Raw genomic sequence first — 25877 nt, forward strand, 5'->3', positions numbered from 1 at the left:
GCTGGCGGTCTCTCTTACTTCCTCCTCCCCCCCCCCCCGAGCACAAATGGGAGCTGCTGCAGCTGCCTCCTCCAGCCCCTGTAGGCCAAGAGAAGAATCCCATCTGCCGCGGGGGGGCTAATTTGCTGTCTCCTTTATCGATTGACAGCTGCTTCTGATTTTGCTCCAGGCCCACGCTACCGCTCAGGACCAATGCTGCTGCTATTTTTCAATGCAACATGACTTTCTTCTTCCCGCGCACCCCACTGCACATCAATTCCTGTTCCGGGGCAGATGCAGGAAGGCCAGCTGCAGTTGCCAGCTTCCACTAACATGCAGCCTTTCCCTTCTGGGCTTCAATGTGCTGATAGCCCAGGCGGCAGCTACAGCAATGGAAGAACATCTGCTTCTCGCTCAGTGGAGGAAGGGGAGGGAAGAGCAGTTGGAGACCCGGTAGCACGCAATACACCTGCCAGTGCTTGGTGACACTAGTTGAGAATTACTGCTCTAGATAGGTTGGTTAATGTGCTTTAGTTTTCAGCCCTGCAAGTAATGGGGATTTAAACTGAGAAGTCTTCCAAGAGCTGAATGCAAATATTTTCAAGATTTTAACATGTAAAATTATCAGCTTCTATATAATGTGTTTTTCCTTTAAGGTTATAATTTGGGGAGAGGGAGAAGTTGCCCTCCTGTGTGATCTGCCTAGTATAATACAGAGAGCCCCTGTGGGGCTAGACTTTTCTACAGAATCCCCCCCTCAAGAATTCAGTGGGGAAAGGTTCAGAGGACCAGCATACTTTACGTAATATCTTTATTCCTTTTATTCAAAGTAGAACATATAATTATGGATACATATAAACAGGAACAGGTTTACAACAATTTCCCCTTTTGTCCAACCTCCCTCACCCACCCCTTCCCTTCCCCCTCCCAGTTTTCCCTTTTGTACAGTAAAATGCAAGAGAAGAAAATAAAATCCACACAAATAAGGTTTACGCTTTTATTGATGTGGTAGGGGTGATACCAGAGATAACGTCCTTTGACTTTGGTGTACCTATGACCCCAAATCTGGCCTGCAAGGTTGGGTTCACTTGGGCAAGAAAAGTTCTCCAAATTATAGAGAATTGTTTGGTCACTTTGTCCCTGCATCCCAGGCACCAGGATTTAAAGTCTAGCATTAGGTCTAACATTTCAACGTGCCACGATGAGTAGGTGGGGGCATCTCCTGTCACCCAGTGCAATAAAATGCATCTCCGTATACATCTCTCACATAGGCCCTTCGACAGCAGGAGGCCTGTGCACTCTGAACCCAATTCTGCTATACCAATACCCAGTATACAAAGGGCAGCCTGGTCTGGTATCTTGCACTTTAATTTATCCTGGAAGAACCCTCGTACCTGTGTCCAGAATTGTTTTATAGGAGGACAGTCCCAAATATTGTCACAGGTTTGCAATAGGTTCCCTGCATCTCTGGCAACTGGAACTGTGGACCAGCATACTTTAGTGTCCTTTTACAAAAACAATATCCAAATTCAAGAAAGCATGGGATAAATACAGGAGATCTCTAAGGAAGGGATGGGAATTATAATGCTAAATTAATTGGATGGATGGGCAGACTGGATAGGCTATATGGTCTTTTTCTGCCTTCATTTCTGATTTCCATTTTTAAAGTATGCTTGTTTTGTAGGAGTCAGCTGTAGTGCATTGCTGCTTTTGAGAAGGAAAAGGCAGTGTTAGGCTTTTAATTTGAAGTTCTCTGGTTGCTGTTTCTTCAGAGTTTGGATCACAGCTCTGTTTGGCTCTGGTCATTATTTTTATTCAGTAGATTTATATTCCACCTTTCAACCACTTCAAAGCGCTTAACATTCAGGTACTTTAGGTATTTCCCCAGAGGGCTCACATTCTGTACCCGAGGCAAGTAACTTATCCAAGGTCACAAGAAGCAGCAGTGGGGTTTGAACCCTGGCTGTCCTGGTTCATAGCTCACTGCTCTAACCACTAGATGGCTACTCCACTTTTTCCTGATTTTAGTTACTGCATAATCTGTTTAAAAAATCCATTAGCATCCTGCATTTGTTGCAGAATTGGGGAGGAGAGGATAATATAGTGGTTGGTGTGTGGCAGCATTTTTATATTTTAAATCTTTATTATCAATTAAAAAAAAATAGCTCAAAACAACGAAAATAAGAGGACAACAAAAAGGCCCTACATTTTGTACATGTAAACTTATTTTCAAGGTATGACTCTCACCCCACCCATCGCTCTGCCTCCCTTTCCCCAACAAGATATTAGTAAGAAACATAAGCAAGTCTAAGACGAAACCTAAAACAAAAACACAATCTCATAAGTTAAAGGAACTAATGATGATCAAGTGTCACGTTGCAGACCATGCAGAATAAGACTACGGACTCTCTGGGGCAATGACTGAATATAGGGAGTCCAAACATTCAGCAAGACCCTTTTGTTGGAGGTCTCCAAATCTGCTGACATATTTGGTAACCTTTTTTAAAAATAAATATATTGGATTATTCAGGTCTAAAATGTATTAGAATTCAAATGCTGTATTGAAACATTGATCAGGAGCCAATAAACTCCTGTGACTGGCACCTGACTGCTGGAAAAAGCTAAATGGGTCACTCAGATTGGCCAATTTTAGCCCTTTCTGATATACATCTGTTTTATAAAGGATTTGTTAACACTTTACTGTCCCTGTTAGTTTAATGATATTAGAAAACAGATTAAGGAAGCCTCATATCTGCACTTTACATGTTTCTTTTCCATATAGTTGGATCCAACAGCTCAGGGGGCTCTCTCTGTTCAAGCAGCGGCCGTGTGTACATGGGCTCCCCCCCTGCGATTTACATGGGCTCCTCTCCTCCTGGAGCAGAAGCAGCTCCCAGCCTAAAGTACATATCATATGGGACTTCACCACCTAGCCTCGAAGATTTTATCACATTTGAAGCTCCAGAATTGCCAGAGGAAACGCTAATGGAGGTAAAGGGAAAAAGTAGCTACATGGATTGCCTTTACTGCCTAAGGCCAGTGAAAATAACTCTTAAAATCTAGCAGCCTGCGGATGTGTACTACGTAGAAGAGGTATCTAAAACCCTCCTGCAGTTTTGGTTTGTTTTTTTTTTTTGCAGGATGGTAGTCCTCATATATGGGGGTGACATCAGATGGAGCCCTGTCACGGACCACTTTTGTCAAAGTTTCTAGAACTTTGGCACACTGAGCATGCCCAGCATGCCACTAACCCTGTAGCCACCCAGCCCCTTCAGTCTTTTTATCCGTGTAGCAGTTGCCTCGTGGTTTAAGAGCTCTGTGAGAAATTTCTTACAACTTTCCTCATGGAAATATTTGAAGCTTCTTCTTAAAAATCCCTCATCGGGGTCCCCCATCATGCTCCGTTCCCTCCGACATTCGGTAAGTGGGTTTTTTTTTCGGTACTTGCGGTCTGTCCCGGTGGTTTACCGCTTCGGTGCCAGACGGTCACCGATCGCACGCCTGCCAATTTTTAACATGGCGACCGGGTTTAGAAAATGCCCAGAGTGTCCAATGACCATGTCCATAACTGACCCGCATGAAGTCTGTTTTGTGCTTAGGCCCCTTGCACGACATTTGTCGATGCCCTAGTTGTGCACACATGACCCCCAAAAGCATTCGCGCTCGTCTGGATAAAATGGAGCAGTTGTTTGCTTCAAAACACACTGCTCCATCGACGCCAGTACAAGCACCACTGACTGTGGAGGGTCTATTGACTTCGGAGACGATTCGCCAGGAGCATCGTGGACAGGGTGACCATCCGTCACAGACTCCATCGATGACATCGGCATCATCCTCTGTGCCGGGGAAAGACCAGACCGAGCACCGAGGGGAAACATCGACACCAGCACCGGGCGTCCCTGACCGGTGCCGGCACAGATGCCGCAGCAGCATAGACTTCCATTGAGCCGCCTGGGGAGAGGAGCACCCATCCTTCTCTGGACCTGGGACCCCTAGGTGTTCCCCACCGGTGCCGGGCACCAAGCCTCCACGGGCCTCCGTGGAAGCTCCAGTGACCCCTAGCCTGCCTCCTACTCAGATTGCTGTGCTACCCTTGCAGCTTCCCGGGAGGAATTGGACCGCATGATCCAATAGGCAGTGCTGAAAGCCTTATGAGGCTTCCAGTCACTGTAGGCGCCGGCCCCAGGACCGGATTCCTCGATGAATGCACCACTCCTCGAGCGCCTGGATACGCTTATCAACTCCTCTGCCACCGGATACGCTGGCATCGAGTCGTCCATCGAGTCCTCCGCAGGTCCCGATTCCAGTACTGGGTTCCTCGGAGGAGGAAGGATAGATTCCCGGCCGTATCCCTTCATGGGAACAATTGATGCCGGAGCCCATGCCAGGACCATCGCCAGACAAGCGCCAGAGGAAAGACTAAAATCTCCTCCAGAAGACCTCTCCTTTGCCAGTTTTGTCAGAGATGTCTGAGACTATACCATTTTCACTGGTTACGGAGGAAGATGCTCGCCATAAGATGTTGGAGGTCTTACAATTTGTAGATGCTCCAAAAGAAATAGCAATACCGGTGCATGAAGTTCTTTTGGACCTCATGCACCGCCTGTGGGAACATCCAGGTATGGTACCCCCAGTCAATAGAAAGACAGATGCTACCTACCTGGTTCAACAAGCCCCAGGTTTTAAAAAAAAAAGTCAGTTGCCCCAGCACTCTGTAGTCATGGAATCAGCTCAGAAAAAGGCTAAACAATCACGTCCACATTCTTCTCCTCCCAGTAAGGAATAGAAGGCATTGGATGCATTGGGGCGAAGAGTTTTCCAAGGGTCCATGTTGATATCGTGAATTGCAGCATATCAATTATACATGACCCAATATACCAGAAATCTTGGAAACAAGTCCAGGAATTTGCAGAGACTTTGCTTCAACAACAGGAACCTTTGTCCTCCATCCTACAAAAAGGAATGGAAGCAGGCAAACATGAAGTTAGAGCTGCCTATGATTCTTTTAAAACAGCATCCAGAGTCTCTGCATCGGGCAACAGTGCTAGACGCTGGACCTGGCTTAAGGCCTCAGACCTATGCCCGGAAGTGCAGGACAAACTGGCAGATCTACCCTGTACCGGAGATAACCTATTCGGGGATAAGATCCAGGATGCAGTGGCCCAGTTAAAGGGACCTTCATGAGACCCTGCGCCAGTTGTCAACTGTCTCCCCAGATGTTCCCTCCGTAGCCCGCAGGGTGAAGCATAGAGAACCCAAGAAACAATTCTACAGGCCACGCAGATATTACCCTCTTGCATCCTGTGCACGACCAGCTCGGGCACCTCAGAGAGGACATGCGTGCCAAGCGAGAATATCTAGACTACAGCCATCTCCATAAGCTGGCCCTGCGTCTGGATTTTGACTCTCTTCCAGAGAGCAGCAGCCATATTCCAGTGGGGGGCCGCCTGTGCCACTTTACAACAAATTGGCATCCAATCACCACGGACCAGTAGGTATTGTCCATCATAACCCATAGTTACCTTCTAAATTTTTCAAAAAATACCCCTGGACTTCCCACCCAATCCATCCTGGATTTGGAACGAACACACAGGAAAACTGGAGTCAGAGCTCTCAATCCTTCTGTTAGTCAGAGCCATGGAACCGGTTCCACGGAATCAGCAGGGAAAAGGGTTCTACTCCAAATGTTTCCTAATTCCAAAAAAGACCAGCGGCCTCCGGCCTATTCTGGACCTCTTTGCCTTGAATACATTTCTTCGCAAGGAACTGTTCAGAATGGTATGCCTGGGAACCATGCTTCCTCTACTTCAACAAAGGGATTAGCTCTGCTCTCTGGACCTTCAAGACGCATACACCCATATTGCGATCTTCCCTCATTGCAAATATCTGCAATTTGTGGTGGGTCACAGTCACTATCAATACACGTTACTACCATTCGGCCTAGCCTCAGTGCCTCGAATCTTTACGAAGTGCCTGGCAGTCATGGCTGCGCAGTTACACAGCAGAGGTGTATGTTTTTCCATACCTGGACGACTGGCTCATAAAAAGCCAGTCAAAACAAGGAGCTCTCGGTCTCACCATAAGGCTTCTAAACTCATTGGGATTTCTAATCAATTACCCCAAATCCCAGTTGACACAGTCTCATCTTCTCTCCTTTATAGGAGCAGACCTAGACACGACACTGTCCAGAGCATTCTTACCCAACAACCGTGCGATTACGCTGTCCAACCTTGCCAGCTTTATCCGCTGTCTGGAAAAGAGCCTCAGCTGGCCAGTTACTCAGGTTGCTTGGCCACATGACATCAAGTCCATGTCACCCCTATGGCACGCCTTGCCATGAGAGTGACCCAGTGGACTCTAAAATCGCAGTGGCGACAAGTTAATCAACCGCTGTCGTCCCGGTTACACTTAACCAGCCAGCTTCATCTGTCCCTTGCCTGGTGGACACACAAAGCCAACTTACAAGTGGATCTTCCTTTCCAGCAACCGGTTCCTCAGGTGACCTTAACTATGGACGCCTCCAATCTAGGTTGGGGAGCCCACGTCCAAGGCCTTCAAACTCAAGGGACTTGGACAACAGCCAAAGTGATCAATCAAATCAACTTTCTGGAGCTTTGAGCGATGCAGTACGCCTTTTATGCATTTCAGGACTGCAAAGTTGTCCTGATTCAAACAGACAACCAAGTTGCAATGTGGTACCTGAACAAACAGGGGGGCACGGGCTCTTATCTGCTCTGCCAGGAGGCAGCACAGATTTGAGCCTGGACCCTGTCGCATTCCATTCTTCTGCGAGCCACTTATCTAACAGGCACTCAGAATGCACTGACAGACCGCCTCAGCCAACGTTTCCAGCCCCACAAATGGTCTCTGGATCCCTCAGTTGCGAACAGAATCTTCCACCGGTGGGGTCATCTGACCATAGACTTCTTTGTGGTTCTGACTGGACGCAAAGTGGAACGCTTCTGCTCTCTGCACAGAGATTGGCTAGCACCAGCCAGGGATGCCTTCGCCCGTCCCTGGAACAAAGGCCTGCTTTATGCGTATCCTCCGATTCCACTAATAAGCAAGACTCTCATGACTGCTTAATGATTTTCATAGCCCCGTATTGGCCACGCCAAATTTGGTTTCCCATACTTCTCGATCTTTCTGTCCAGGACCCCTGGGCATGTCGCCCAACCTCATAACACATAATCACGGCAAGTTACGCCACCCGAACCTCCAGGCCTGGATGTTGAAAGGCTGATACTAAAACCACTCAACCTTTCAAGTGACGTATCTCAAGTCCTAGTAGCTTCACAGAAGCCTTCCACGCGGAAATCCTACCTCTTTAAATAGAAGAGATTTACTTTGTGGTGCACACAGAAGGGCTTGGATCCCTTTTCTTGCCCCACATTGAGTCTGTTAGATTATCTCTGGCACCTCTCGGAATCTGGTCTCAGGCATCACCTATCCGAGTGTACCTTAGTGCCATCTCTACTTACCATCAAGGAATAGGGGATGCCCTGATAATGGCTCAACCCCTGGTGAGTCGCTTCATGAGGCTTTTATTACAGCTTAAGCCTCCTCTACGCCACCGGTCATGGCATGGGACCTCAATGTGGTACTTGCACACTCCTTTTGAGCCCTTGCACACCTGCGAACTCAGATACCTTACATGGAAAGTTCTTTTCTTAGTAGCCATCACGTCTGCTCGCAGGGTAAGTGAGTTACAGGCCTTTGACCTACTCACCCTACACAAGGTTCCTCCATGACCGGGTGGTTCTTCGCACTCACCCTAAATTCCTTCCTAAGGTGGTAACTGATTTCCATTTAAATCAGACCATAGTCTTGCTCTTTCTTTCCAATACCTCACGCTCACCCAGGTGAGTGAGCTTTGTACACCTTGGACTGTAAGCGTGCTCTTGCATTTTATTTAGACCGCACTACAGCCCACAGGAAGTCCACCCAACGCTTTGTATCTTTTGATAAGAACAAACTTGGGAATGCGGTGGGCAAGCAAACACTGTCAAACTGGTTGGCAGACTGCCCTGCATTCTGTTACCAGCAAGCAGGCCTTCCACTACAGGGACGAGTGAAAGCACACTTAGTCAGAGCAATGGCAACGTCAGTAGCACACTACCATTCAGTACAGATTGCTGACATCTGCAGGGCTGCGACTTGGAGCTCTCTCCACACCTTCGCAGCTCACTACTGCCTGGACAAGGCTGGACAACAGGATTCAGTCTTTGGCCAGTGTGACCTAAGAAATTTGTTCCCAGTGTAGGAACCCAACTTGTCCTACCTCGACCCGCTGTGAATTTCAGGCTGCCTCATCCTTGCCAACAGCACCCTAGTTGTGCCTGTTGCACATGTGTGCTGCTTGGCCTCATATGTATGACTCAGCCTGTAGCTTGCTATTCACCCATATGTGAGGACTACCATCATGCTTGTCCTGGGAGAAAGTGTTCTTCCAGGACAGCAGGATGTTAGTCCTCACGAAACCCGCCCGCCACCCCACAGAGTTGGGTTTGCTTACGTTTTATTATTTTATTTTTTGCTCGTACTTTTGCTACAAACGAGACTGAAGGGGGACCCCTGGTGGCTGTAGGGTTAGTGGCATGCTGGGCATGCTCAGTGTGCCAGTCAAAGTTCTAGAAACTTTGACAAAAGTGTTCTGTGACCAGGGCTCAATCTGATGTCACCCCCATATGTGATGACTAACATCCAGCTGTCCTGGGAGAACACCTGTTACAGGTAAGCAACTCTGCTATCTGCTGTTTGGTGTTTGTCTGATAAATCAGCACTTCAGAGTTGATTTTAAATGGCAGACCAAATGTAGACCAGGGGTATGCAACTCTAGTCCTCAGGTATTGCAAACTGGTCAGGTTTTCAGGATATCCTTAATAAATATGCATATGATGCATTTGAATGCAATGGAGGTGATACATGTAAATGAATCTCTTACATATTCAGTATGGATATCCTGATACATTTAAATACCTCCTAGGTTCCATACACAGAAGGCAAGCCTCTTCCAACAAAGGATGCTCTAGAACCAGGGGTCATGGGAAGAGGCTGAAAGGAAATAGACTCAGGAATTACTTAAGGAAATATTTCTTCTCGGGGGAAGGTAGGGGATGCATGGAATAGCCTCCCAGTGACGCTGGTAGAAACAAAGACAGTATCTGAATTTAAGAAAGCATTGGAAAAGCAGAGAGGATCTCTGAAGAAGTGGTAGGGATTGTAAAGTGCAATAGTTGGTGTGGATGGGTAGACTAGGCTATGGCCTTTTTCTTCTGCCATGTTATGTTGAACACCTGGCTGGCTTGTGGCAATCAAGGACCAAAGTTCGTACTCCTGATATAGATAACAGTAGGTAAAGGTTACCAGGCCTGTATGCTATCACATCTACTTACTGCAAAACCTACCTTGATCCCTAGGATAAAATCTCTTTCCCTGTATGTACCTGAATATGTCCAGACTTAAGAGAGCACACCCTCTTAAACTGGTGTGCTACCTGCAACTCTTCAGTATTTCTGTCTCCAGCAGATGGAGGTGGTATAAAACCTGCAGTCATGAACCAATTCTGTGGGTTCTAAAAAAAAAAAAGAAAAGAAAAGAAAAAACAGCAAGTCAAGCAGGACAAGAAGTTTTCATGGTCTTCCCAGGGGGTTGGCAGGTCCTAGTGGGACCATCCCCCCTGGTAATAGGTAGGGGGGATGGTCCCTATCTTTCAGTGCCGAGGGTGATAGCCAGTGGTCCGGCTCCCTCCCTCCCTAGCGTGGATCCAGAGACACCCTTGCCCTCGCTAGTTAAAAAAAAAACTAAGAAGGCGGGGGTTTAGTTGCGAGTGTCTTGCTGAGATGGCGGCAGCCCCGGCGTGGTGTTCAGTTGGTGTTGGGCCGCGCGGGGAGGACTGCATTTTAAGGGTCCCGGGTCCCACTTCAGTTTTGTGGGTTGTCTGAGCCTGCTGTACACGGCCGGCCATGCCGCGTGATCTGCGTTGTGTGGCCTGCGGGGAGCCTGCTTCGCAGATCTCCCGCATGGGCCTTTGTTCGCGCTGCCTCCCTGGTGGGGAGGGTTCGTCCAGAGTGGCGGCAGTTTCAGCGGGGAAGCTCTGTGGGGCGGGCAAAAGAGCCACTGTGAGGGAGAGCGAGGAACGTCGGCCATTTTGAAAGCCTTTTCAGCCACTACAGAGGCATCGGGTGGGGAAGGGTCCCTAGGATCCCTAGGACTCTTTTCAGGAGCTCTCTGGTGACCCTGTTTCCTCGGGGGGGGGGGGGGGGGAGTGATTTCAGGGGCCCAGCTGGATTTACTGCCAAGTTTGTTCTTATGCACCAAGCCTACTTGGCTAGCCAGTCCCAGTCCAGAGGATCGTGCAGGCCCCGGCTTTCTGAGGGGCCACCCAGGAAAATCTCTAAGCGGCCCGAGCCGCAAGGGGCTCTTCGAGTCCGGAAGGTTAGGAGCCCCTCGGGGGATCCTCCTTTGGAGTCTGATCTCATGGGGTCCTTGGGGGATGACTCCACCCTCGACTTCCCCTCCTTTTACCTGAGCGGAGCCAGAGAAAGCAACTCCTTTGGATGGTGACTATCCCAAGGTCGTTCAGCTATTTCAGAGGGACAAACTAAATCTTTACTCTGATTCCACACGTCCTGGTGGAGCTGGGAATCACAGTTCCTCAGGATGTCTCGGGCCAAGACACGGTGGATTGGTCCTGGCGGGGCTGCAAGGTCCAGCCAGAACCTTTCCTCTTCATAAAATATATTATCAATCATTCATAACTCACTATACTACAATAATGTCACTTGGTTAAATGCCTCTTTGCATCTCTATATCCCAATAGAACTGTTAAATCTGCAACAAAGGTCTCTTACAGGTCCCTACCATTTGTGGCGCACATTTAAGTGAGGTCAGGGACAGAGCAATTTCAATAACCAGTCCTAAACTCTGGAACACATTGAGTGAGTTAAGATTGGAATCCAACAACTAGATCTTTAAAAAAAAAAAAAAAAAGCACTGAAAACATGACTATTTAACATTGCATGTCCAAAAAACAACAGTAATTGAGCATTTTAAGCTGGTTTATTTAAAGCTATGTACATTAGGTTTTAATTTATTGTAACTTAGAATTGATTATGCTGTCATTTTGTTCAATATACTGTAAACTGCCAAGATTGATCATACAGATTGATGGTATACAAATAAATAATAAAATGGTTCAGCAGTTAATGGGTCCGGGAGTGGGATACTCCGAAAGCAGGCCTGAGAGTGGGGCAAGCTATGGACAAGCTCTATCCATTACCAGAGGAAAACCCTGGAGCTTTTGAAAGTACCTAAGGTGGATGCTTCAGTGTCAGCTGTCATCACGAGAACAACCATTCCAGTGGCTGGAGCAGCGGCCCTGAAAGACCTCCAGGATAGGAAGCTCGAGGTCCATCTCAAGGTCATTTTTGAAGTGTTTGCTTTTGGCATTCAGGCTGCAATCTGCAGCGCTTCATGCTTTGAGCGAGCCTGAGATGGGTGCAGCAATTGCTGAGTGCCAGAGATCTCCTTCCTCAGGAGTCGGCTCAGGCAGAGCGCTTAGAGGTGGTGGCCTAAGGGGCAAACGCCTTATACAACCTCCTTCGAACCTCCTCCAGAGCTATATCGATGATTTCAGCAAGGAGGCTTTTATGGTTACACAATTGTTCTGCTGATTCCTCCAAGGCTCAGCTTGGTGTGCTTCCTTTTAAAGGAAAGCTCCTCTTTGGGGAAGACTTGGAGCAACTGATCAAGTCTCTGGGCAACAGTAAAGTGCATAAACTGCCAGAAGATAAACCTAAGGGGACTAAAGGTTTTCTTCCGACCTGCGCTCGTTTTCGGGGTCAACAATGCTTCCGCCAGAGCAGAGCACCTGGTACGGGCCAGAGACAAACCTCGGGGAGGTCTTAATCCTGGTTCAGTCAGGAGTCCCTCGCAGCCAAATCCTCTCAATGAGATATGGTCAACCCGTTCCTCCACCCCAGTGATTGGCAAGCAGCTGTCCCTTTTTTACGAGGAATGGGTCAAGATAACGTTGGACCAGTGGGTTCTAAGTGTTATCGAACATGGCTATGCTTTAGAATTTGCTCGATCTCTTCAAGACCTCTGTTATCTATCCCTGCGGCTCTCCGATAAAGCGACAGATAGTCCAACAGACCATCCACAAGCTAGAATTCGGGTACACATCTGAGTGCCATTAGCGCCTACCATCGAGGGGTGGGCAATACCCCAGTCTCTGTGCAGCCCTTAGTGAGCTTCATGAGAGGCTTGCTACAACTAAAGCCTCCATTATGTCGTCCTGTTGTGACCTGGGATCTCAACATAGTGCTGGCGTGGCTCATGCGGCCCCCATTTGAGCCCCTGCCCTCCTGCAAGTTCAAGCGCCTCACTTGGAAAGTTTTCTTCCTCATGCTGTCCCCGAAGCAGAGGTGGCCAACACACCCAACAACGTGCAACAAGCACAATAGGGGTGCCGTTGGCCACAACGGGGCAGCCTGAACATTACACAGGCGCTAGGTAGGGAGAGTTAGGTGGTTATACAGGAAACAGATTACAGATGACAGACTGGCCAAAGATGCTATCCTGTCGACCATTCTTATCCAGACAGTAATGGGCTGCAAAAGTGTGGAGGGAACTCCACGTTGCGGCCTTGCAGATTTCTGTGATAGGAACTGTCTGGAAGTGCACCACTGACGCTGCCATGGCTCTTACGGAGTGCGCTTTCACTCGGCCCTTGAGTGGAAGGCCTGCTTGCTGGTAGCAGAAAGCAATACAGTCCGCCAACCAATTGGAGAAGGTCTGCTTGCCCACGGCAACTCCGAGTCTATTTTTGTCAAAGGAGACAGAGTTGGGTGGACTGCCTGTAAGCTGCAGTGCGCTCTAAATATAAAGCGATTGCACGCTTGCAGTCCAAGATATGCAGAGCTCATTTACCTGGATGAGAGTGAGCCTTGGGGGGAAAAAAGTAGGCAACACAATGGACTGATTTAGGTGGAAGTCACTACCTTAGGCAGGAACTTAGAGTGAGTGCGCAGTACCACCCTGTCATGGAAGAACCTTGTGTAAGGCGTGTAGGTCACTAGGACCTGCAGCTCACGGACTCTGAGCAGAAGTAACCACCACGAGAGAGAACTTTTCAAATGAGGTGCTTGAACTCGCAGGGGCTCAAACCCGGGGCCGCATGAGCCACGCCAGCACTATGTTGAGGTCCTAGACCACAACAGGATGACGTAGTGGAGGCTTTAGTTCTAGTAAGCCTCTCATGAAGCGCCCCACTAAGGGCTGCACAGAGACTGGGGTATTGCCCATCCCTCAATGGTAGGCGCTAATGGTACTCAGATGTAACCGAATTGAGCTTTTTGTAGACTGGACTCCGAAAGGCACCAGAGGTAGTCCAAAAGCCTCTGTGTGGGGCAAGAGAAGGGGTCAAGGCCTTCTTGCGTGCACCAGAAGGAGAACCTTTTCCACTTCGCCCGATATGGCTTGTTTTATTTATTTTATTTATTTAACTTTTTTATATACCAACATTCAGGACGGTGGTCCCATCATGCTGGTTCACAAGAAACAGGGGTGTAATTATAATAAACTTTACCATTTAAACAATAGTGCAGAAAAGCAGTTACAAATAACAAGGAAATTGTGCGTGGAAGGCTTTTGTAAAGCTACTAGGACCTGCGAGACATTAGCAGAAAGGTTGAGGGACTGAAGTATCAGGCTTTCAACATCTAGGCTGTGAGGGCAAGGACCTGGAGGTCCGGGTGGCGTAGCCTGCCCTGATCTTGCATGATGAGGTTGGGTGAGGTGCCCAGGCGATTTGGTTCCTGAACAGAGAGGTCGAAGAGAATAGAAAACCAGACCCGACGCGGCCAATGCAGAGGTATGAGGATCATGGAGACTTGGTCCTGTTGTATCTTCACGAGAGTCTTGCCTATTAGCGGAATCAGAGGGTATGCATACAGTAGGCCTGTGCTCCAGGAGTGGGCGAAGGCATCCATGGTTTGTGTCCTTTGGTCCCTATGCAGGGAACAGTATCTGTCCATTTTGTTGTTCTGCAAAGATGCAAAGAGATAGTCTGGCTGACCCCACCAGCAGAAGATCCTGTTCACTACCCAGGGGTTCAGGGACCACTCGAGCTGGTATGTACGGCTGAAGCGGTCCGCCACTACATTCTTTGTGCCTGCCAGGTAGGTGGCTCGCAGTAGCATGGAGTGCAACAGGGCCCAGTCCCAAATCTGTGCTGCCTCTTGGCAGAGCAGGTAAGAGCCTGTGTCGTTCCCCCCCCCCCCCCCCCCCTTTTGTTCAGGTACCAAATGGCTACCTAGTTGTCAGTCTGGATCAGGATGACCTTGTTGGACAGGCAGTCCTGGAATACGTAGAGGGCATACCGCATCGCCCGGAGCTCCAGGAAGTTGATCTGGTAGGCCCCCTTGGCTGTCGACCACATCACTTGCATTTGTAGGCCGTTGACATGGGCGTCCCAGCCTAGAGTGGAGGTGTCCGTGGTCAAATTCACCTGAGCAGGCAGGGACTGAAAAGGAAGCCCTTTTCTTAATTTGGATTTCTGCATCCACCAGGCGAGGGAGAGCCAGAGTGGTGTGGTTATCTGGACCAGTGCCAAGAGTTTCTGAGAGGCTTGACGTCACTGAGAACGCAGGGTCCATTGCGTGACTCTCTCTCATGGCTAGGTCTCAAAAAGCAAGAAGGTAGGCAATCTAGAAAAGCCGTCAGGTCAACAAAGGAGGTAGATGCCAAGGTCTTTTTCAATTCTTTATTGAAGTGGAGACGTGTTAAAAAAAATAAAAAAAAAAATACAGCCAGACTCTGGCTGAGTTTCACCGTTTACATAACGGCTGCCTCAGGGGTTTAGATATGTATGTCTGGACTCAGGATTACTGAGCAAGCATGTATGCTTGTGCATCAGACGGATCTGTGCATTTGTGATCCGCAGTAGCTTTGAATCATATCTCTTATGAAACTAAATCCTAATTATGTGGATTCAATTCTTCTATAAGCACCTTACGCTTTCCTTACAGATCTGGGTCTTCACTCCAGGTAACTTGGACATACATATCTAAGCCCCTGAGGCAGCCACTCTGTAAATGGCGGAACTCGGCCAGAGTCGGGCTGTATTTTTTTACACGTCTCCACTTCAATAAAGAATTGAGAGAGACCTTGGCATCTACCTCCTTTGTTGTCCTCTCTCATGGCTAGGCAGACCATTGGGGTAACGTGGACAGACAATGCCATGTGACCCAGCAACTTGAGGAGCAGGCAGGCAGAGGCTGTCCACCGGAGGCAGATGGAGCTGGCCAGGGTGGTAATGCGTTCGTTGGGGAAAAATGCCTTGGCCACAGTGGTGTCCAGTTCTGCTCCAATGAAGGACAGTTGTTGGGACGGAGTCAAGTGGGATTTCAGGTAGTTGATGAGGAAACCCAGTGACTGAAGGAGTTGTAAGGTCAAGTCTCTCAAGGGCCTGCATTTTCAGATGGAGACCCTGCGCTCGGTCATTGCGGCGGTGCATTACGGGGAGTTTTTGGCTTCCCTGGATCTGACAGAACATATCTTCACATACGTATCCACCAGGATCATCAAAGGTTTCTTCGGTTCATGGCCCTCAGCCTGCATTTCCAGTTCTGTGCCATTCCTTTCAGTCTGGCAACAGCTCCATGCACTTTCACCAAAGTGATGTTGGTAGCAGCAACCCTCCGCAGGGAAGGGCTTCTGGTTCACCCGTACCTGGACAACTAGCTCATTCGTGCGAAGTCAGAGGAACTCTGCAAGCAGGCAGTGGACAAGGTCTTGCACCATCTGATGTTTCTCAGTTGGGTTGTCAATCAGTCCAAGAGTCATCTTCATCCTTCTCAGGTCTGGATTTCCTAGTAGCGTGGTTTGATACTCGAGTGGGCAAGGTCTTCTTCATGGAGGAATAAATCACCAAGCTGTAGTCACAAGTTCAACACCTCTTAGTGGCTTCGGTGCCCAGAGCCTGGGATTTTCAGGTCCTTTGCTCCATGGCATCCACTCTGGAGTTGGTCCCGTCAGCGTTTGTTCATATGAGGCCCTTGCAGAAATCGTTGCTGTCCTGTTGGGATCCAATGTCTGAGGAGTTCCAGATTCCCTTACCACTCACAGAGTTCGCCAGGTCCAGTCTTTGTTGGTGGCTTGTCAGAGACCACTTGAGGCGAGAGATGGCTCTCGAGGTGCCTCAGTGGGTGATAGTGACCTAGGATGCCAGCCTCTCAGGTTGGGGAGCAGTGTGCCATTTTCAATCTGTCCAGGTCCAGTGGTCGCTGGAAGAGGCCAACTGATCCATCAGTCACCTAGAGACGAGGGCAGTGCGGTTAGTTTTGTGCAAGAGCGGGAGAAAACTCTGCAATTGGGTGGTCTGGGTTCTGCCGGACAATGCGACAGCAGTAGCCTACATCAACCATCAAGGAGGAACCAAAAGTAGTCTGGTAGCCTTGGAAGCGGAGCAGCTGATGGCCTGGGCGGAACAGCATTAAACCTTGCTGGCGGCATCGCACATAGCGGGGACCGACAATGTGCAAGCGGATTTTCTGAGCCGCCAATGGCTGGACCCCAGAGAGTGGGAGCTATCATGCGAAGTGATGATCCTCATCTCTTGCAGATGGAGTCCTTCCCATCTGGAGTTGATGGCGACTCACAAGAATGCCAAGGCTCCTCGCTTCTTCGATCGCAGAAGAGATCACGTAGCGGAAGGGGTCGATGCCTTGGTACTCTCTTGGCTGCATGAGGTTCTACGGATTGCCCCATGGCCTCTGATAGGCAAGACTCTCTGAAAGATAGTTCAGCCAGGAAAGGTAATCTTAGTGACTCCGGAGTGGCCCCAGAGACCCTGGTTCGCAGACCTGGTAAACCTCGCAGTGGACGGCCTCCTACGCCTGATTCATTTTCCACACGTTCTCCGTCAAGGCCCTATATTTCTCGACCAGGCGGATCACTTTTGTCTAGTGGCCTGGCTTTTGAAAGGAGGCAATTGAAGGGCTAAACAGGTGTCATTACCACTCTGCTTTGAGCCCAAAAGACCTCTACCTCTTTAACGTCAGTTTGGAAGGTCTTCGAATCTTGGTGTCACAAACGGGGGAGTCCTCCCTAGTCAGTCCTCAATGGCACAGATCCTGGCATTCTTACAGCAAGGCCTCAGAAAGGGGTTGTTTAATTCCCTTCAGGTGCAGATGGCAGCCTTGGGGTGCCTAAGAGGCAAAATTCATGGTGCAGCCCTGGCAGTGCATCCGGACGTGGTACGTTTTCTTAGCGGTGCGAAGTATTTGAATCTCCCAGTCCATCCTGGAGCTTTAACTTAGTCCTCAAGGTCTTGTGTGAAGCTCCTTTTGAACGCCTTAGGAAGGCCTCTTTATAGGACTATAGGACTTAACTCTGAAAAAAGTGTGTTTGGTAGCGATCTGTTCCACTAGGCAGATAGCGGAGCTGCAAGCTCTCTTGTCTGGAACCTTTTTTACGAATTTCGGATTCTAGAGTATCTCTCCGAGCAGTTCCATCCTTCCTGCCAAAGATTGTTTTTCAGCTTTCCACATGAATCAATCCATGGAACTCCCAACTTTTACAAATGTTGACATGGATGCACCTCATGCTCGGGAATTGCGGTGTCTGGATGTCAGGAGGGTCCTTTTGCATTATCTCGAGATCACTAATGCTTTTAGGCTTATTGGATCATCTTTTTGTTCTGTGGAGCGCCCCTAAGAAGGGCCAAAAGACGTCCAAAGCGTCTATAGCCCGCTGGTTGAAAGAGAATATCAAAATGCCAAAGAATAAAGGACTGATGCAGGGTTTTGGTGCTCTGCATAACCCTCAGTTCCAGGATGCAGTGGATGGAACCAGTCAGGGACCAGAAAAGAAATCAAAATCGAGGGGAATGGGCATTCAGTAAAGGGAAGTGAGCATATTTTACAGCAGGGAAAACAAGAGGAAATGGAATTTAAATGATTTGAGGTGGTCAGGGGGGGTGGGAGAGAAACTGCCAAAATGAGTCTGTTCCAAGCATTGAAAAATGTTAAGACTAATTGAATGTTTTTCACTCCTGCCAAAGTGTTGATTATGCTCGGTAAATCCTCTGGTATTATGGGTGATAACTGGAATCTTCTTTGACTTGGCTATAAAAGATAAGCACCAGTACTCTGCATCATTCATTCTTTTTTTTCTTTTTGAAGACAAGTAGAACAGCTGGTGCTATATATGAAAGCAGCACAGCTTCTTGCATCCTCGACAACTTGCTAAAGCTCAGATCAAAATGGGAAGGTTAAATCCATCTAGGGCTGTCAAACAAGGTATGTGTAAGGCTGATCATGTGACTTGTGGCTTTACTGTGGGAATGTTTACAGGCTATTAAACAGGAGCCCAGAGTAGCTGAATTAGCTTTTTTGTCCAGGCTAAAATGTTACCTAACACCATGACTTCTGTTTGGATGAACGTTGCGGTTTTCCATTTTTTGCCATTGCTTCCACTTACATTTGTCGTGGTCGGCCTGTCCCAGATGGTTTGAAGGTGCATTCGACTGTCACATGCTGCTTCCTGGGTGGAATGACAGTTGGTCTCACTGCAAGACCTGCAAGTCTCTGCATACCTTTTCCAGGCACTACCATTTGGATGTCCAGACATTGGATGACAACTTCTGTGGCAGTGTCATCCGAGCGGGACACTCAGGGTCCCACCCCAGATAGGGAAGCTTTGGTACAATCAGGAGTCTGGACTGATCCGGGTACATACAGGGAAAGGAAAATTTGGTTCTTACCTGCTAACTTTTGTTCCTGTAGTACCACGGATCAGTCCAGACGCCCGCCCCTTGGGGGTGTCCAGTTTTTTCTTGAGTCCGCTCGAACTGTCGTCAGTGTTTTGTTTCTTGTTACGCTTCAGGCCAAAAGAAGGTACAAATTTCTCCTTATCCTGCACGGAGTTCATATGTATATAGTTTAATTGGTCAGTTCTTCCTTGTCCTTTGCTTGACATACCTGCTCAATCGTTACATATTTCTGCTTTGGTATTATTGATACTGAAGAGTTGTAGGTGGCACGCAGGTTTAAGAGGGGGTGCTCTCGAACCTTTTCTTTCTCCATCTGCTGGAAGGGAGGCAAAACCCAGAGTCTGGCTGATCTGTGGTACTACAGGAAGAAAAATTAGCAGGTAAGAGACAATTTTCCTTTCCTGCTGCTAACGCTCTCCTCCAACCTTGTATCACCATCTCTTCTTTGAGAACTTCCTTTTTACCAAAAATTTGGAGAGGGCCATAATTTGGAACATGGAGGAGGGACCAGAACAAATGACATACACTTACACTTAAACTTACTTTTGCTGCTGGTTACTTTTTTACCTTGCCATTGAAGCTTTCTCTTCTCCTACCAGAGAGAACACACAGACACACTTCGTCACCTGAACACCATGCTGACATTTACAGAGTGTGTAATAGACATGACAGCAGCACGAGGAGGAAGCCCTGAGCTCTGCACCTCAGCTGTGTCGCTCTATCAGATCCAGGAGAGTATTGTTGTGGATCAGATAAGCCAGCTGAGCAAAGAATGGGGGTAAGTATAGGGTGGGGTCCTCCATGGAAGAGCTATTACCCTCCTTTAGGGGATCCACCTTTGACTCCCAACAAAGCCTGCATGTAGTGCATGTTCCTGAAGCCAGTTGTAACTTTAACATTGCTGTACAGCTTAGCATGTGGAGAAATGGAAGCTGAAAAGTTTCTTTACAATTCTGTACTACACATAGGTAACACACTATCATAGCAATTTTCAAAATTCATTTACTTGCTCATGTAAGTGTACTTTACTCAACTCCTATGGACAATTCAGTGGCCTATATTTTTACAATTTTCAAAAGCCCACTTGAGTAAAGTGCATTTACACATATAAAACCCAATTTTAAGTGTGTAAATCCTTTTTAAAATCAGGCCCATAGAAAAGAAATTCTGCACACACCTTGAAGCTACAAATTGCACACACAAGATGCTTCAGTGTAAATGGTACTTCCCAGACACCTGCTGACAAGCCTACCTACAGTTCCTTTTTAACTTTTGTGGCTTTAATAGGCTCTGATAAGAGGCTCTTATAGCATGTTCCACAGTTTTTGCTGGTTTTGATATGAGGCACTATAGAAGGAAATCAGAATAATCCTGACGGATGGCAGATTATTAGAGAATATCAAAATATTGCCAAAGAATAAAGGACTGATTCGGGGTTTTGGTGCTCTGCATAAGCCTCAGGTCCAGGATGCAGTGATGGAACCAGTCGAGGACCAGAAAAGAGATCAAAATCAAGAGGGGAATGGGCATTCAGTAAAGGGAAGTGAGCATATTTTACAGCAGGGAAAACAAGAGGAAATTGAATTTAAATGATTTGAGGTGGTCAGGGGGGTGGGGGAGAAACTGCCAAAATGAGTCTGTTCCAAGCATTGAAAAATGTTAAGACTAATTGAATGTTTTTCACTCCTGCCAAAGTGTTGATTCTGCTCGGTAAATCCTCTGGTATTATGGGTGATAACTGGAATCTTCTTTGACTTGGCTGTAAAAGATAAGCACCAGTACTCTGCATCATTCATTCTTTTTTTTTCTTTTTGAAGACAAGTAGAACAGCTGGTGCTATATATGAAAGCTGCGCAGCTTCTTGCATCCTCTCTGCAACTTGCTAAAGCTCAGATCAAAGCGGGGAAGTTAAATCCATCTAGTGCTGTCAAACAAGGTATGTGCAAGGCTGATCACGTGACTTGTGGCTTTACTGTGGGAATGTTTATAGGCTGCTGTTAAATAGGAGCCCACAGTAGCCGAATTAGCTTATTTTTGTCCAAGCTAACCCTTTACTTTGCTAATTCTCTAGCACCATGACATCTGTTTGGATGAACCTTTGCTGTTTTCCGTTTTTTGCCTGCTTACCCTTAGTACAGCTGTAAAATGATGTTTAATCCAGGCTTGGCCTAGCTGCTGAGAGCCAGGGAAACCAGAATTCAAATCCTGCTTCTGCTACTGATGCTCTTGTGACCGTGGGCAAATCACTTCATCCTCCATTGCTTCAGGTACCAGCTTAGAGCAGGGACCTACCTTCTGCACCTGAATTGTAACTCACCTTGAGCATGGGTTTGGAAAGTCCATATATCAAACCTCATTCTCCAAAAATAACCAGATGACATCTCTGTTTAACTGAAAACATTTGTACAAAAGCACTTTATATCCTCAGCTATTTGACAGTTTGTCCCAATGTGAAGGCACAATAGGTTACCCAGTGCTGAATGAAGAGAGAAGTGTAGGGAAATGTCTTGATACATGTGTTCTTATAGAGTCTCAGACCCAACCTGCTTATTGATCTGAGATGCTGCTGTTGAGCTCACCTTTGGTTTACCACTGCCAAACTAGACATTGAGGCCAGAGGCAAGGCAGCATTTGGTGTTCAGTGTATGCCCTGTTGGCTGTTTAATTTGATTAATAAAATGGTGCTTAGCGATTTCCAAAGGTCTTCTGGGTTAGAATGTTGCCTGCAGTAACACATTGCTATTGTATGCATCTGTTTGCAGAAAGTGAAAGATTTTTTTTATATTTTAAAAAAAAAAAAAATTCTGTAAAATTTGGAACTTAATAGGTGCCAGGAGAACATTTTTTGTTCCTTTCCTCAGGAGTACTTCAAGAACCCCCCCCCCCCCTCGCAGAGCCATGTACTACTTCAGTCCCCATGGGCAACATGAGGTGCAAAACAGAATCCCGACTGGGAAGAAATGCATTTCTTTTCAGGAGTGAAGTGCTCTTTGTGGAGAGCACTGTATTTTAGCCCATGTGTTAACTTTTGAGTCAGTTCTTTAAATTCTTTTAGTGATGTATGCAGTGTGTGTATGTTTTTTGTTTTGTTTTTTTTGTCAAAGCCGGGCTGAATTAGCCATGACATATGTATGAAATCCGATAGGACCGAATGGCCCCTTCTCTGTAGCTCAGTACTGAGCATGCCTGGGTGTTCCCATGTGAGCACTGCCTTGTGAGTCTGTCCATGCAATTGCAGAGATAATTACCCTCTCTCTCTAAAAGTTTTGATCTTTTTTCTTCTTCACTACATTTACACAACAGCACTTTTCAGTGTTACCAGCAAAATATATTGCATATCCTTGTACATACCCAGATCAGTCCAGACTCCTGGGTTTTGCCTCCCTGCCATGCCAGCTGATGAAGACAGAGAAAGATTCACTGACACTGTACATATCCTAGTGTGCCACCTGCAGTCCCTCTATTTCTGTCTTCAGCAGATGATAGTTCCCTGTACGTACCTGGATCATTCCAGACAGCTGGGTTTTGCCTCCTTTCCAGCAGATGGAGACAGAAAAAACTTTGTGTCCTCTTTAACCTGGTATGCCACCTACTGCTCCTCAGTATTTCTCTTGTCTCCAGCAGATGAAGGTGGTGCAAAACCTCTGGTTCTGACCCAAGCTTAAAAAAAAAAAGGAAAAAACAGAACTTCTTCGATCGCAGTGGCCTCCCTGGGAGTTTTAGGTCCTGGTGGGACCATCCTCCCTGGTCGCAGGGATTGGGAACCCCATCTTTAGCTCCTTGGGGTGCAGGGGGTGATATCTGGTGGTCCAGTTCACTCTCCCCCCCCCCCTCCCTCCTTGTAGCCTCTGCTTTTCTTAAAAAAAAAAAAAGCACTGTCTCTTTCCCTGTACGTACCCAGATCAGTCCAGACTCCTGGGTTTTGCCCCCCTCTAGCAGATGGAAACAGAAGTTTTCAAAACAAAACTCTGCCTTATATAGGATGGTGCCACCTACAGTTCGCCAGTATTTCTCTGTCTCCAGCAGATGGTGGAGGTGCAAAACCTACAGTCTGGTCTGTATTCTTAGTTTTATTCTAGGAGTTTGAATTTTTTGGCTTGGTCAATTTTGCTTTAAAAAAAAAAAAAAAAAAAGGTAAATTAAGGAACACTACCCTGGGAGCGCCATCCCCACTGGTGTTGAGGCAGCTGCAAGCCAGGGTCAAGGGCCCTATTATCCCCATTTGGCAGCTCTGGGTGCGACACCGGGGAGCCTGGTTCACTCCACCCTGCAGGATCAGCACCTTGGATCACTGCCGGGCAGGTTTTGGGGGAAAAAAAATCTTTGTTTGCTTTCGGTTTTTTACGTTGTGGCAGCGCTCGCTCTCCTTGTTTCGACACGTTTTAGTGTGGGGGTGTCCAATTTTGCAGTTTTTTATTTTCTGTGTAGTTTTCTCTCACGATGCCTCGATCTCCCGGGAAACATGAGGTAAAGTCCACTTTTGATGTCTTTGAGACGGCGGCCAGGGTATCTGCTGCAGGCATTAGCGCCTGACGCATGGCCTGGCTTTGGACCTTCGACCAGAGGTCCAGAGAAAGCTGGCGGACCTGCCCTTCACTGGAGAAAATCTCTTCGGGGACAAGGTCAGCTCAAGGACCATCACAAGACCTTGCAACAGCTCTCGGCCAGCACCTCAGACCCACCGTCCTCTGTGTGCAGGTCCCTCTGTCAAGGACCTCTCAAGTCCTTCGACTGCCAGAGGAGATACTACCCTCCTGCTTTCTGTACCAGGGTACCACGTACTACAACCAGGGGCCGGCCTCGCCAACAGCGTGCCCCCAGGCTCCAACCCGCACCACTGCCCAGTCCAGCAGCGGGCTTTTGACAGGCAGCGAGAGAGTGGTTGCCAACCTGCGGTGCCCATGGACCCCCTACCCACCAGTCGGACTGGCTATGTCTGTTTGCAGACTGCTGGCCTCCTATTACCACCGACCGCCGGGTCCTGGCCATCGTGCAACGCAGTTACCGCCTGAATTTCAGGACACACCCAGCGGATTCTCCGCCACCCCCAGTGTGGGACCTGTCATGGCATCAGGAGCTTCCTGAGTTGGAGCTCTCAGCCTTGTTGAAAGCCAGAGCTGTATAATCTGTGCCCCACTCTCAACAGGGCCAAGGGTTCTACTTGAGATTTTCTGATCCAAAGAAAACAGGCGGCCTCAAGCCCATTCTTGACCTCAGAGCCTTAAAGTGGTTCTTGCAGTGAGAACACTTCAAAGTGGTCTCCTACGCTCTTTTAGGTCTACCTTTATCCGATCACAATAAAGACACACACAAATTTTTGTTGCAAGTTTTTATTGCAGTATGTACTGAGAGAGCCTATTACTGGAAAGAGGCAAACACACCCAGTTTGGCTAGAATTCAACACAGGCTTCACACATATTACCAACTTAGCAGACTCACTGCGATGCATAGAGATCGGTTGGCAGCGTTTGAGCGGGTGTGGGGCTGTTATACTAAGTGGCTTGATCTTCAACAACGATCCACATAACTGCTGATCGCCAATGCAGCCGGTTCTGACCTGGAACATTTCAGCCTTTCTGGATGCTTTGATTTTACGCATACCTTAGGCTGCACTTTGATAACTAAACATACACCCTTTGCAGAGCGCCTTATTTTAACAGTCTGAGCGAGAATTACCCTGTCCTATTATCACTAACTGTCTCATTCTTTAAGCACTTTCCCCTTTTTCCTTTTTTCTTCACTATACAGTGGACCCGCTATGTTCCCTCTACCAGGCTAGATTATTTTCCAACCGTTTCCCTGCTGGCCAAATTCTCCCAGTTGTGTATAGGGGGGTGGGGGGTGGGTAGATTGGGATGGGGTGAATGTACATCTACCAAAAATTGGTCAATCTTGGTTCTGTATGTATTGCTGCATTTAGATGTATGTTGTTACTACCAAAGAACACTCATTGTTCTGAGTTCTACCTTATGTTATTTATGCTAACATTTTGTATTACTGTTTTGCGTTGATTGACAATAAAACTTTTACATACAAAAAAAAGTGGTCTCCTTGGGCACCCTGATCCCTTTCCTTCACAAAGGAGATTGGCTCTGCTCTCTTGATCTGAAGGATGCTTATGCCCACATAGTGATATTCCCGCCTCACAGGAAATATCTCCGCTTCATGGTGGGCCAAAGACATTTCCAATACCGGGTGCTGCCATTCGGCCTTGCCTCAGTCCCCCACGGGTCTTTATAAAATGTCTGGCAGTGGTAAGGGCACACCTGCACCGCAATGGGGTGCACATGTTCCCCTACATGGACGACTGGCTCAAGAGCACCACGCAGGAGGGTGCTGTACGCTCCCTCTGCTTGACAGCCAAGGTGCTACAGTCACTGGGGTTTGTGATCAGTCTCCCCAAATCCTATCTGAGCCCATCCAAGCAGTTAGCTTTCATCGGGGCTCTACTGGACACAACTCTGGTCAGTGTGTTTCTCCCCCAGAACCGTGCCTAGACCCTGGCGTCGCTGGCACACTCCATCCACTGTCAGACACTCTGCCCGGGTACTGCTCCACTTGCTGGGCCACATTTATTTTATTTATTTAAGGCTTTTATATACCGACTTTCTTGATACAAATCAAATCAACTCTGTTTACATCGAACAAGCAGTTAACCATAACCAATTAACAAAAGACAAGATTTGATGAAGCATAAAGTTACATTATAACAAGGGAGCAAAAACTGGGGATGGCAGCATCAGTTTGTCACTCCACTTGCCCAGCTAGCCATGCAAGTAGCGCAGTGGACTACACTGTGCTCTCAGTGACTCCAAGCTATCCAGGACCTCTCGGCACCAGTGCAAGTTACCTTGCCACTCTGAGTCTCCCTTTCCTGGTGGGAGTGTCTGACCAACTTGGAGATGGGCCTTCCCTTCCAAGTGCCATCCTCCCAAGTGGTACTGACCACAGATGCCTCCACCTTGGGCTGGGGAGCACATGTGGGCAGCCTTTGCACGCAAGGCATGAGGTCTGAGCAGGAAGCGAGTTGCCAAATAAACTTCTTGGAGCTGCGAGCAATCCCGTACGCCCTTTGTTTTCTAGGATCACCTGGCCCACAAAGTGGTTTTGATCCAGACAA

The 25877-nt window shown here is 47.8% G+C and overlaps 1 protein-coding gene across 2 annotated transcripts in view; it reads left to right on the forward strand.

The window, feature by feature from the left end:
• ULK2 (unc-51 like autophagy activating kinase 2) overlaps nucleotides 1-25877 on the forward strand; it is a 255524-nt gene that overhangs the window by 207334 nt on the left and 22313 nt on the right. For both annotated transcript variants that reach the window (XM_029611375.1, XM_029611376.1), the window contains 3 exons: nucleotides 2762-2970; nucleotides 19357-19535; nucleotides 20575-20693. In XM_029611375.1, coding sequence (XP_029467235.1) covers nucleotides 2762-2970; nucleotides 19357-19535; nucleotides 20575-20693 — 507 coding nt within the window. The remainder of the gene's footprint in view (nucleotides 1-2761; nucleotides 2971-19356; nucleotides 19536-20574; nucleotides 20694-25877) is intronic.

Source organism: Rhinatrema bivittatum, chromosome 8 (assembly GCF_901001135.1).
Source record: "Rhinatrema bivittatum chromosome 8, aRhiBiv1.1, whole genome shotgun sequence".
Classification (NCBI taxonomy): Eukaryota; Metazoa; Chordata; class Amphibia; order Gymnophiona; family Rhinatrematidae; genus Rhinatrema; species Rhinatrema bivittatum.